Below are 13,907 nucleotides of genomic sequence, written 5' to 3'. Positions count from 1 at the left end.
AGATTGTGCAAATGCATTTTATAAGCTAGTATGTTGAATCCTGGCTTTCTATAGTTAGGGCCTGTATTTCATGTGATCTGAACAATTGCTCCTCTTTCTTCAAAACATCCAAAAGATTGGATTTCCAAAATATACCACTTAGTATACAGTATCGGTGATTGTATGTGTTAACATGAAAAAAGATTACATTTATCCCCCTAATGGTGTGGTACTTGCCTCCCATATTAACAGCCTGGGGTGGTCTGTTTGTACCGAGCAGACACGGCATGTTTGCTTGGCCCAGAATAGCTTGCACATTTGAAATGATATTTTTAGGCTATTGATCTATGAGTTGTGACCTTAGCAAAATGCTGCGCAGGAGCTGATGAGGGGAGTGGCGCATGTGCGACCTCCGGCTGTAGACACAAATGCAGCACCATGTATTCAGTCCAAAATACTGTTTCCAGCATTGATAATAAATCAGCATATTAGAATGATTTCTGAAGGATCATGTGACACTGAAGACTGGAGTAATGATGCTGACAATTCAGCTTTGCATCTCAGAAATAAAATATCTTAAAATTTTGATCAAATAAATCCAGGCTTAATTACCATAAGTGACTTCTTACAAAAACATAAAATATTAATGTATCTAAGCGTACCACCTATATACGTATATATAATAAATTTTTTTTTTTTTTTTTTTTTTTTTTATACATTGGCCCTATTTTACATTTAAGCCCCTGCCCCTGAGGAACTCTCTGCTGTGTCCCTGCTGTGGATCACTTTCTGCGTTCACATTGATAGTCGCCTCACAGCTGCTTGTTTGCATGAAGCTGAGCGTGTGTCGCCAACACTCGCTGTCATGATGTCATGAGAAATTGGGTCTCCATCATCTGTTAGTTATTTTTTCTACTAAGTACACAAAAATGGCATTAAAATATGCATATAGTTACTATATAGTACATACTAAAATTTGACTATATAATTTCTTGCACTAGATGAACTTAATAAAAAATGAATAATTAAACATTCATTGTAATAAGTGAAATTACATAATTACATTCAAGATAGTTGTGAATACATGCAGAGTAAGTGCAAATGTATATACATTATGCTAATCAGGCTTATCGAGTATCTGTAGTATGTAAGCTAACTAAAACATGCATTAATTGTCATTAATTTTATTTCTAGGAGGTTTACGAAAAAATATTTTATATTTGTGACACTATATTGCTTTGTTATAGTCTCATGTTTTGGGAATATTGAAGCAATATGGGGACACAAAAATGATATTTGCTGTGGTTTCCCTTACATATCTGTAGAAGTTAACCCTGCTAAAATTTTTTTTAGAACATTCCAAAACCAGAAATGTGAAAATGGTCCCTCACTGTCAGTATAAACCCTCGTTATGAACAGAAAGCTTGTTTGTATATCCCTGCGCAGCATGTTAGCTCCTTAAAAACTGCTCAAACTCTACATGGGAAAAATTGGTCTATAAGACACCCCTCAACCATGCATCATAGCCCCGAGGAGTGGAATATCACATCACTATGCAAATTTGAAAAACAAAAAAAATCATGTTCTCATCACAGATCGTGCTTGTGTTGTCATGTTTATGCTTCGTGACAGATACAAGGGAGGAAGATGGCAGCTTCAGTCAAAGGCCAGTGAATCTGACTTTTGTCCCAAAGGAGACGGTACAGCCTGGGACTGATTCCACCAGCCAATTATTCCCTCCTTACACTGCCTGCTGCGAGCCCTCCTACAGGCAGCTGTCCTTCCTAGCGCCCAGTGACTACATTTGACAAAAATAGGAAATCTCTGTAGAGCTGTGCTTGTAATTTAATCCAAAAGGTGTTTCTTTTTTGAACCGAGTTTAACACAGTCTCTGTAATGCGAGCTTGGCTGCTGCAAATGGAATGGTAATTGCTTTTCGCTTCCCAGATATGTGAAAAGGACACATGAATCATCTCCGGAGAGGGATGGTTTTCAAAACCATCAGCACTGGATGTTTTTTTCCCCCCTCCTCTCATACTCAGTCACCACCATCACTCACCTTGACAGGGAAGTCATTAAATTGGTGATGGTGAATTCCTTTTACTGTTTTGTCAGGTTCACTTATTTCTTCAACCTTGAAATCTTCTTTCTTTCCCACAAAAGCAGCTGTATTATAAGGTCTTAATTTTCATGAATTTCAAATCATTCCAGCACATATGTTCCAAAAAAATTAGTCTCTAGCTACATTTCCGTTAGACATTGTTTTATATACTCCTTTGTTATAGCATGTGCATGAAATGTAGAAAATGTAATATGTGTGCAGTATGTGGGGAGTGACGTTCATACTTCATGCCTGAGATAGCAGCACAATGATCTTCTTATTTATAGCTTATCTCTGTTGAAACAGTATTACAGCCATACTACATAACAGCAGTTCATCTTCCATGAAAGCTGATTTATAATTTGATATGAAGCTGCATACGGCATACATAAAATCATTAAAAAATCTTACCAACCCCAAACTTTTGAGCAAATTTTTTTTTTTTTTTTTTTTGATTTTTCAGTGCTTTTGTTCAACTTAAAAGGGTATCATTAAAATGTCATCATGTCATTTACTTATGCTCATATCACTCCAGACTTATATGACTTTCTTTAAAAGTATCCATATGAATACATTTGTCTTGTGAATCAATATGATTGACCAGTCATACAGGTTTGGAACAATATGAAAGTGAGTAAATGACAGAACCTTCATTTTTGAGTGAATTATCTCTTTAAATTGTTATCCATAGTTCTCAGCTGCTCTAGAAAGCCTGAGTTGGGACAGATGTCCCTGTTCAGCCTGACAGCAATGATCGCGTCTGTAAGAGTGAGGTTCTCGCACATCATGAGGAAGGCCAGGACCAAGGCTCCGGAGCGACTGACTCCCATTGCACAGTGGACCAGCACTTTGCCTGCAGCACATAAATAACCTCTTAACTCATTCAGCATCCCTGACACTGGTTACCATTTAAATATTTCACTTATTAAAACGACTGTATTGTCGCTGACCTTGCACTGTTCCATTTATTCTTTTGCTCTGCTAATTTTCATTTCTATGCAATCACTGACAAAATTAGTCAGAAAAAGGTCAAGGAAGTCAGACTTGCCATTTTGAGTGAGTGCTGCTTTAATGAAGGATGCAGTGGAGCAGAAATACTGGCTCAAATCAAACTGTGGGTGATCTGAAGCCTCCACTCCACAGTAACTTATACTCATGCCTGAGTAGAACTGGGCGCCCGTGTTGATGCGATGCGGCCCGTCGGCACAGTTTACAACATGAGTGATTCCCAGATCAGCGAGGAGTCCTTTATCACGAGCCGTTGACCTGAAACGAGTGGCTGTTTAACACATCTTCATGTTTTTAATTCCATCATTTAAATATATAGAATAAACTGCAGACACAGGCACCTATAGTTTAAGGCTGTGACTGTTCAGTGCTTACTCATCTCCGATGTACAGGCCGGGCCAGATAAGACTGACAGGTCCAAAAGGCTGTCTGTTTGTCAGCAGCAGACACCGCAGATCCGATAAAGATGGTGCCTCATACGATGCCTGCGTTTGAGAGGCCAATGGTTTGTCTTTAGGAGCTTTCCTGTCAAAAAAAAGGTTAGAAATCTCTGGAATCAATCATAGCCTTATATTCTGTGTTAATTCAATGCATGTGTTCTGAGTAGAATGATCAATGCACATTTTCATGGGACAGTTTGTATTCATTTGGACTTTCTGCTAATGTAATTATGTTTGCCTTCACAGTCACCAATGGGAAAATTAACAGATGTCCTCTTTCAAAACAAAATACATAATTCCATAATTCTGTACTATGTAATTTATTTCCATTGTCAACAAGAAAATATATATTTCAGAGGGAACAATGTGACATTTTTGGTCTGTTCCACTGGACTGAGAAATTTTAATTCTTTTATTATCACTTTGTTGTTTGGTCATCAATTTCATAAAAAATCTGTGGGTTACAACACAGTGGATTTGACCAGAAACCATAAATATGTTGAAGCATATGATACCCATTAGAAACTCACTACAGGGGACCGACCCTTTAGTCATGTAGCCATGAATGGCTCTTCCACCTTCCCATGATAAAAAAGCAAGCCACAACCTTTCATTTCACTCCAGAAAGAAATAAAAATAAAATACAAATAGACATGCTTGCTGGCTCATTTCAAGACAAGTTCAAAGTATAACTCATCTGGAAGAAATTTAAAAACCTCCCATTTATTTTGCGACCCTGCTGCCATTTGGAGGTTATTTACTATTTATGGGGAAACCCTTCAATTTTGCCTTTTGATACCTACTTTGCCATTGCACTACAATAGATATTAGCAAATAAGATCTGGCCCAATAGAACTGGGTCAAGGCCATGGGGAAGGAGGCCCTTAAGGGATGTGCGCTTGAAATGGGATTCATCACATTGTTACCAAGTTTCAGTTACAATTTGTAAGCTTCCTTTTTTCTTCCTTTCTCGGACGAGGCTCATGTCAAGATGTCGAAGCTGGTTAAGAAAGCCAGGATTAGGACAGATGTCCCTGTGTTGCCGTACAGCTTTAATGGCCTCCATTAGAGTAAGATCCTCACAGATCATGAGGAAGGCCAGCACCAGGGTGGCAGAGCGGCTCACTCCCATCAGACAATGGACAAATACTCTTCCTGAAGAACAGAACAGAATCATTGCATGACATTTTTACAGTGCAAATGCCTCTTTTTAGTAGGTTATAGCCAAAAGAATGCTTCAGTGCCATTAAACATGATGTTTTTTTAAGGTCATACTGTTCAAACTTGATCTCAGGTCAAGTCAGTTTTATAATCTAGGTTTAGTCTTAATTAATTTAACGAATTTTAATAAACATTCACATAATGAAAAGTTAGAGTGATAGGTAATTGTTTCTAAATGACCTAATTAGCCAAAGCACAAAAAATAAATAAAAGACACTTCTTATTAAATGGTATTTAATGATTTGTAGATCACATACCTGTACAATTAATTACATTTTCATTTGTCATTTCTGAATACAATGTACAACCTGGGGACCATATTTGCACCGTCCGATTGTAACAACTATTTGAAAAAGAAGTTGTAAAGTGAGGAACATGGAAACATGTCATTTTTAAACTAAAAAGGGCCATGTTTGCTGGGTTGTAGTAGTCGTAGTGCGCGACTTGGGTGGGAAAATGAAGCATTCCCCAAGTAGGTGAATTTTTTATATTGTACATAGTTATAGACTTGCCAGTGATATGGTATTGAATATTGCATTAAGAATGTTCATGAGAATGTTTCCTCCAATTTATCTCACCGTTTTTTGACAATGCAGCTTGTATAAACCTTGCTGTGGGATAGAAAAACACACTCATGATGAAATCTGTGGAATCATCAGCCTCCACTCCATAGTAATCAATATCCATGTCTCTGTAAAAGCGGGCTCCAGTGTTGACATGAGGGGGTCCACTAGCAGCATTCACAATGTGTGTGATCCTCATATTATACAACATTGGCTTGTCTCGGGCCGCAACCCTGAGAAAACACAAGCTGTAGTTCTGTACATTTACATTCAATTTCCATTTGAACAGAAAACATAATACATACTCATTGCCAATGTACACATTAGGCCACACTTGGTTGACATGTCCAGTGGGCCGTCTGTCAGCCAACAGGAAGCTCTGCATTTCAGCAACTGATGGTGTTTCATAGGCACACAGCTCCTTGAGAGACATCCTGGCACAAAAATCATTTTTTTATTTAAAAATTGCAGTAAGGTTTTGTATATTATCACGTTGCCTGACAAGAGCTTCAGATGCATTCTCCAGTAGCCCATCAAACTGGTTGAGCCCACCTGAGGCCGTTGCTCGTGAAATCTTCTTGTTGCTAAGAGGCTGAGAGCACACTGACACTCCACTTCAGCTCTTAACATCATTCAAATGAATACTGAGGGCTTTTTATGGAATATCATTCCACTTAGGATTTCTTGACTGCTGTGGCAAATGTGTTTACAGCTCAGGTATGGGAAAGAAAATGTGCGAAGCCAGAGCCGTGAGCGACTCAGTGAGGTTAGCTTCCATAATAGCTCTCCAAAACACCAAAATGTAACTTTCTAAAAGCCTCTAAAATCTCCTCTCCTTTTGTGAACTTACATTTAGCAGCCGGTGGCCCTTTTTTTTCCACTCGTTCTCAGATTGCCTGCTCTTCTCTCCTTGGTCAGGGACGTTGTCGACAGCCAGTCCACAGATATGTCTCTGGAGGCTGTTTCTTTTTTTAAATGGTGTATAATTATAAACCTCCCTGGATACAAAGAGCTCTTCCAGGTCTTAGTGGGCAGTCAGGTTTGCTTTTAGAAGACTGTCTTTCCCTAGACAATGATCTTTTGAGCATGTTCTGCACATATTGTGTATATCTTGGCTAGACTCCCAATATTGTAAATCACTCTTGCAGTGCAGACGAAGGTAAAGGTGGGTCATAAGCGGCTTTCATTGCATGCATACATCTTTATCATGAGTCATTGTGCAGTGAAATATACATTTCATGAGGTCTCGCCAGCTGCTAGGTTAAACACTCTTGAAATCCAGATGTTCCTTTCATTTGCCTTGAGGGCGAGTCTTTGATAAATGGTGAGATCTTTGCACATGCAAGTGCAGTGACATGTTCGTAATTGGAGCGTGTCAGATACCCCTCTCAAAGATACGCTGTCTTCTTTGCACTCCAGCTTAAAGTGTTTAGTTAGTGCTCAAATGGTTCAGTAAATTAGGCTATGTGTAAAACAGGAAAAGACTTAACTAAGAGTTGTTCTTTCCATGCCGGTAAAATAAGCTTTGAGCCCCGTAGTAATTATGGTTTTATGAAGCTAATAAAAAGGAATTAATGGCCTGGGTGTGAAAGCCACATACACCTGTTCTTCCTCAAGAGGTGATTATTACTTAATATTATCAAAACCTCATACTGTATCACATGAATCACAAAAACACATAGTATGTTTCATGGATTTTAATAGACTTTTCTGTTTCTTTTTTTTTTTTTTTTTTAAGTCCTTGTCCTGGTGAATCAAAGAATACACTGAAGTTCATTACAGTGACTAAACTTGGCTTTCTACAACAATAATTCAAAAAAAACAGTCATACAATAACATACACTCTACCGTTTAAACGTTTGAAAGGAAGGATGTGGTCTATCGTGGTAGAGACTTCCAGAATTTTGGAATGCAAAAAGTCAAAAGAGACTTCCAAGACTTAAAGTAAAGTAGTCATTTCCACAAAACTGTTAACAGCAGAACTGTTTTCAACTCTGACCGTTTTCTTGAAACGTTTGAAATGATTTCTGAAGGATGCATTAAATTTAAAATAACAACATATAAAATAATAAAAAACAAATACTTAAAAGTTTTCATACAAAATTCATAAAAATATAACATTTTACAAGAAAACTGTTAGACAGCACAACTGTTTTCAACATTGATAATAATAAAAAATGTTTCTTATTGTTGCTTAGGCTGAGCTTTTTACCAATATCTCAGGCTATAGTGAGAAAACACCAGACATCTGAAGGGAAGTCAGTGTGCATACACTGAAATTAGAGAATCTCCCGGAGCGAATGACTGCGCAAAGAAAGACTTTTTCAGCTTGTAGCCATCACGAGGATTAAATGTATATATTTAAAAATTTATTTTAAAAAATAAATACATATAAATCAGTCTTGTAATGTAAAATTCATAACATACAAATATAAAAATAAAAACATACATATCAAGACAGCACAATGGCAACAGACATATAAATAAAAGTTACATAAATAGTATATATTATATAAATGTGTAATTACTATTTAAACTATTTCTTTAAAGCAGTTTGTTTTTATAGCCAAAATATATTTGTTGCTGCTTTTAGGCTGATTGTTTGTTGAAATGTTCTTTTTCCTCCATGATATCTTAGGGGGGGGGGGGGGGGGGTTGACAGGATACCTCCCTGAAATGAAGGTTGGGATGTCTGAAACACTGACACAATGTAATCATGTGCAGATGCATCTGCTTTCCAGAGCACTTGTGTGACACTAATGTGGTCATCAACGTCACCCCCTCTGTGCCTCTGGTTCTTCCACAGTCAAATCAGGAGATGACTTGGCCTAGCTGAAAATATATACACACACTTCGGCATAGCTGCTTGCATCTGTTCACTGTTTCTCTTCTCAACTGCTTCCATGATTTATCATCGTTCAGTGTATGCCAAGCAGCTAATCAGGAAGCAAAGTAGTGTCTTAATTGAATGTTCTCTGAAAGCAATGTGTGTCCGGGGACTCGTGTTTGTCCTGCTTCCTCTGGCTGCACAGCTGCAGGTCATGCTGTCAGGGTGACGATAGGAAGAGCCAGTCCAGGGGAATTAGTTCTTTTCTCATGGTTTTTGTGGGTTAGTGCAGTTTATGCTGCTACAGTTTTGGTAGGTCGGGTTATGGGGTCCTTCAAGTACATCTGCATGATGAAATGTCATTGGCAATGTCATTTTCTTTGAATGGGGTTGAACTTAAAAGGATGTGTTAATGTAGCATATGAAGGATATCAGATGAAAAGAAAAAGAAAAATAGTATGGAAGTATACTTCAGTAAGATTTTAATTAATCTTAATTACTCCGTTGGAAGAAAACCTTGTTTGCAAACATTTCATGGCACAGCACTGCACCCTGCTGGAAACAGTCAGAAGCACAAGGGAAAATAAAGCAAAACTACACGAATAATGTTGTACTCTAGACAGAGTCATTTACAGTTTTGAACTGACACATGCATTTAGTTCTGTTATTTGCAGTGGGAGGAGCATGTCGCTTTTCATAAAGTATCTATCTTAAAGTGAGATAAATCAATAGAAATGTATTACATACCATAAAACTTTTTAATTTTTTTTATTTTAGAAATTGCATTTAGTTTGTTCACAACTATTATGAGAATACAAGTATAAAAAAAACAAAAACAAAAAAACAAAGAACTTTGACATTTATTTTATTTTAACACATTTATATGAATACTATGTTTATTTGGCAGCTTGTTTGTTTGAAACATCTGAATGTAAATCCACTAGTGCAGTTGTTAAACTTTCAAAAATACTTAACATAGGCAGATATATCTAACAGTGTAACAAATTCAATATTCATCCTGCTCATGGTCAGTTGAGTCTAATGTGCAATTAAATGTAAGTATACAATGCATTTAACAAAACTGTGCATTTATACACCACTAAATATTCTCCAAGATAACAAAGGAACTTCTGTGAACCAGTGGGCTGAATGAAACACATTATTCTGCTATTAAAACAAAAAGGTGCACTAAAATCACAACAGCAAATGCTGCTCAGTTATTTAAACAAGGCTTTTAGGATTGAGTCAACAGAAGAGTGTTGTGCTTGGCCTGCATATTTTTCCAAATGCGGCTGCCAAAAGCAATGTAAAAGCTACTGTAATACAGCTCACAGTGAGGGTTTTCTCAGCAGCTGAATAATAAACCACAATTCAATCATTTAAAACTGCTTAATTTGGCATTCTACGCTGAATACCGACTCCACTGTTAAATATTATTTGCAGTGTGAGGAGCATGTGGCACTTGTGTGCTGTGGTTCATAGAGCTGCAACCTGAATATAAAAAAAACATTCTCATTTACTTTATTTACACTACATTGTACATCAAAGTCACCCATGTTAATATGACGATGAAAACATGTCACATGGCAATTAAGTTAAAAATGTCTTAAGTCAATATTTAAAGCTTTCATTTAATATTAAAATGTTTTATAGGTAAATTCTTAAACTATTTAATAAAATTGCAAATGTATGGAAAAGTACAAAGATGGCCAATACATACACTAAACCTGTTTTACTATGAAACTATATATATATATATATATATATATATATATATATATATATATATATATATATATATATATATATATATATATATAATGTAAACATACCTCCTCACCCTTTAGTTATATAAAATAAATGCATGTGCATTTGTGTGTTCATGACATGTGTTTTTCTGTCAGAGAATAGGACACAGCATTCGCTTTCTCTGTAGCTGAATGTCCAAATCCAATAGAAGGCTCAAAAAGTTCCTGTTAGGATAGACTGCTCGTCGCAGTACAACCGTTTGAATGGCAGTGCGGAGAGTAAGACGCTGACGCAGCATAAGGTATGCTAGAACCAGAGTGGCAGACCGACTCATTCCCATGATGCAATGGATAAGCACTTTTCCTATGGATAAAAGACACCATAACTGTCAGAAGCTGTTAATACTGAACCATTTCATTTTAATGAAATATATATCTCTATTACAATTCATTTTCAACATTTTGTTTATCAGGTTTAGAGGGAAATTGAAAGATAAAGAGGAAATGCAGATTTTTTTTTTGTATAAACAACAGAATGTGTCTCTTTTCTTTTTTTCAAAATAATGTAAAACAAAACTGTTGCATAACACAACAATTTTAGTACAAACATGTAAATACTGATGGTTTTGGTGTCATATGGGTTAGTTGTAAAAATACTTATTGACTATTTATACGAATCAATGTTGTAGTTTCAGAGTGGACTTCAGAATTCTCCCCAGTGTATTTAGATTCCCATTTGTATTTTAGCATTACATTAATATCATTAACTGTGGTCACTTACCGTTCTTCTTCCTCAAGGCTTTGTGGATGAAATCAGCAGCCGGTTGAAAGTACACACTCAGATCAAATGATGAAGAGTCTTCTGCTGGGATGCCATAATACACAATTGTATTGCCGTAATAACTCTGGTCCCCAATGCTGCCTTGCTTGGAATGGGCAGCATTTAAGACATGAGTGATACCCATTTTCATCAAAGCATTTCTGTTTTGAGCAATGGCCCTATAGAAAAAGTGAAAGATGTGTTATGTAATGTAACAGGGCGACCAATATGGCAGTCATTAAAAGTGATTTAACTGCAGGATCGAGTTCACTAGAGGGATGCGCAGTGTATGATTGAATCTCAAACAAATAAGTTACTTTGGCAGAACAGCTTATTTTTAAATCTTATTTTAAAATAACAATAATGTAATAAAAGTAAATATAGACATGTTCGCGTGCTATAAATATTAAAGAAGAGTCATTTGCATAGGCTACAACACCACATGATCAGATATGTAGTAATACTTACACGTTTCCGATGTACAAGTTTGGCCAGACCTCATCGACTGGATTCAGATCAAGTTTACATGTGTCCAGAATATTCTCTAACTCCTTAATAGCCGGGAGTCCGTGTTTATTTTTCTGAGCTGCCATTCTTCTGAATTGACCCAGATCAGACTATTATGCCCTTGAAGATGTGTTTCTGCTGTTTTCGCGAGGTTTCAGTACACATAACGGGTTTGTCACGTCGTGATCCACACAAACAGGTGCTCTTTATGACTCTGTTCGGTCACCAGATAGCACTGAGCATCTCAGAGCTTCGCTGATGTTGACCTCCTCCAGGGGGCGCCTGGTGGCTCACAAAGTCAATAACATCAAATCTTCGGATGTTTTTATCTTACTGGATATATTTTTTTTACGCGAAGAATGTTAATATGAATCCCAATTCATGGTATCAGACAGCAAATGCAAATAGGCTGCGTTACGACATTACTATTATTAAATAAAATGTCTGGGCCAGTAATCACAAATGACTCTGACTGGTCCATCCTGACTAGCGCAGGAAAAAAACACCATATAGCCTACATTTTTCTATACATAGTCATCAGTTTTAACCTAATGTAAATAATAACATCAAAACATTTAATAGCTACTGAATTGATAGCCTACTGTAAAGCACTCACATTTGTTTAATATTTACACACTTACACACAAGCCTATTTTTATATATATTTGATGTTAATTTCCATTCTAGCATATTCCAATTCTGTGGTAGGACACTGTGGTCTGTTCCACAAATCAAGTTTGGAGATGATTCATCCGATGACCAGAGAACAGGACAATAAGTGACAATTGTGTTGCGTGAACATCAGTGAACAAGTGGAACAAAGAGGGAAACAGAGTAACAGTGTTTGCTGATCAGCTTGGTTTGAATACATTTGCATAGCCCTACTTTAGTTCAGTTTAAGATTCAAAACCTTGAAAGATTCAAGTCCTTAACCATTTTTGGACAATTTCAGTTTTGATAAATGACATAAAACATTGAAAGACTTTGAGGTTTAATGTTGTGAGGTATTCAGTAATTAAATATTGTTTATGATCAAATAATAATAAAATACAGAAATAAGTCATTCATTTATTGGTTAAATTCAAAGTGAATATTTACTGAGCCCAACAATTACCGCTTTATTGACCATATATAGTACAAATATTGCTTTGGACTACTTTACATAATTTACTGAATTGAGTTTAACAGAAGTATGACACAAAGCTGTTATTATAAATAAGATAAAATGTTTATAATTATGTTAATTATGGTTGTTGTTGTAATGTAGATGTTATTTTTAATTGACAGATTTCTGAACTGCATGCTTTAAAAAAAATCTATTACTTTGATTGCACCTTGTAGTTTAATTCATTGTTGAGGGATATCAACTGCTTCAGAAATCCTCGGTTTGGAAAGATCCATCTTCTTTCTTTCACTTTCAAGATGGCATCCACCAAAGAGTAATTGCAATATATCATTAGGTAAGCTAAGACCAGAGCAGCTGAACGGCTCACTCCCACAGCACAATGCACAAACACTTTAGCTGTTGAAAAAAGATGCTTCAATACTTTATATATTGTCTATTTTTAACTTAAATTAAATAAAATTAAATAAATATGAAACAAAACAACAAAAGATCAAAAATTTAAATGAATTTAAGAAGTAAAAAAAATAAATAAAATAAAAATACAATCCTAACCAGTGTTATTCATGTGTAAAAATATACAGTTTTAAAAATGGAAATGATGTTTTTTTTTTTTTTTTTCATATACATACCACCTGTTGTGCTGAAAGCATCATGAATGTAGTGTGCTGAAGGGTAGAAAAATGATGAAATATCAAATGTAGGCAGGTCATTTGCCGGCACACCATAATACTTTACGGTTGTCCCATAAAAATCATCACGTCCTTTGCAACACATTTTACCATGTGCAGCATTTAAAACATGAGTTATACCCAGTCTCCACAGGCCATATCTGTCATGAGACATGTACCTGTATATGAAAGAATTACATAAAGGGTGAATGTTTTCTTTTATTCAACAACACATAAGAATGAGTGAAGTCCCACATAAATGCACTTACATGTCCCCCAGAAACAAATTTGGCCACACTTCATCGACATGGTTACAGGATAGCTGACCCCCATGTAATAAATCCTCCAGCTCTTCAATAGAGGGACTTTCAGACAAAATTCGATCTACATTCTCCATTTTCAAGGATAACAAGAGCAGCAGTGGGAAGAACCCACAACCTTATGACTAGGCTACATGATTGACATTTCCAGGTGTGACACTTCTGCATTACCCTGCTTACCCCAGTAGATGTCAGTGTATGGACATTCATTCAGCATAAGCAAGTCCTTTCCCAACTTTCAAAGCCTTTACGCAGTAAATTGTCAACAAACCAAAATCTCCATTTTGAAGTGTATGACTCCTTTTTTTTTTTTTTTTTTTGCTTTCAAATACTGATTATACAACGAGTTCATGAGTACGGGTTGTGAAGGGACAAGAACAGTGGTTGGACCTATGCTACTGAACAAATACGCCCCCTTCATTGAACGAGTCTCGTTAGTCAACAAACTGGATGAACTGTGAAGTGTCGTTTCTGAACGAACTAAAGGAAAGTTGGGTGATTCAAGAGAATCGATTCACTGGAATGAATCAATCGCCCAGTCTGTCTGCACCAACTGCGCCTGCGCCTGCGCCAGTCTTT

The 13,907-nt window shown here is 36.4% G+C and overlaps 2 protein-coding genes across 2 annotated transcripts; both read right to left on the bottom strand.

Annotated features, from left to right (window-relative positions):
* Positions 1 to 4,153: 4,153 nt before the first annotated feature.
* LOC109104798 lies at positions 4,154 to 11,450 on the bottom strand. The gene is made up of 6 exons (XM_042768309.1): positions 11,176 to 11,450; positions 10,669 to 10,886; positions 10,041 to 10,251; positions 5,618 to 5,746; positions 5,328 to 5,545; positions 4,154 to 4,683 (listed from the first exon to the last, which is right to left on the bottom strand). Exons 1-6 carry the CDS (start codon positions 11,298 to 11,300, stop codon positions 4,451 to 4,453), a joined length of 1,134 nt encoding a protein of 377 aa, XP_042624243.1. The 5' UTR covers positions 11,301 to 11,450; the 3' UTR covers positions 4,154 to 4,450.
* An 852-nt stretch (positions 11,451 to 12,302) lies between these two features.
* Positions 12,303 to 13,783, bottom strand: LOC109055186 (dual specificity protein phosphatase 13-like). The gene is made up of 3 exons (XM_042768941.1): positions 13,278 to 13,783; positions 12,970 to 13,187; positions 12,303 to 12,736 (listed from the first exon to the last, which is right to left on the bottom strand). The coding sequence occupies exons 1-3, from the start codon at positions 13,403 to 13,405 to the stop codon at positions 12,534 to 12,536; spliced, it is 549 nt and encodes a 182-aa protein (XP_042624875.1). The 5' UTR covers positions 13,406 to 13,783; the 3' UTR covers positions 12,303 to 12,533.
* Positions 13,784 to 13,907: the final 124 nt, after the last annotated feature.

This window comes from Cyprinus carpio, chromosome A13, assembly GCF_018340385.1.
Source record: "Cyprinus carpio isolate SPL01 chromosome A13, ASM1834038v1, whole genome shotgun sequence".
Taxonomy (NCBI): Eukaryota; Metazoa; Chordata; class Actinopteri; order Cypriniformes; family Cyprinidae; genus Cyprinus; species Cyprinus carpio.
This window is presented reverse-complemented; position numbering and strand designations above follow the sequence as displayed.

Bases quoted from the DNA above. Each gene is read 5' to 3' on its own strand.
- LOC109104798 (XM_042768309.1), bottom strand. From the start codon at position 11,300: ATGGCAGCTCAGAAAAATAAACACGGACTCCCGGCTATTAAGGAGTTA. The intron at 10,252-10,668 runs GTAAGTGACCAC...TTTTATCCATAG, and splicing joins AGCCTTGAGGAAGAAGAACG to GAAAAGTGCTTATCCATTGC. The intron at 5,546-5,617 runs GTATGTATTATG...GTGTTTTCTCAG, and splicing joins AATGTGTACATTGGCAATGA to GGTTGCGGCCCGAGACAAGC.
- LOC109055186 (XM_042768941.1), bottom strand. From the start codon at position 13,405: ATGGAGAATGTAGATCGAATTTTGTCTGAAAGTCCCTCTATTGAAGAG. The intron at 13,188-13,277 runs GTAAGTGCATTT...TTTCATATACAG, and splicing joins AATTTGTTTCTGGGGGACAT to GTACATGTCTCATGACAGAT. The intron at 12,737-12,969 runs GTATGTATATGA...TTTTTTCAACAG, and splicing joins TGCTTTCAGCACAACAGGTG to CTAAAGTGTTTGTGCATTGT.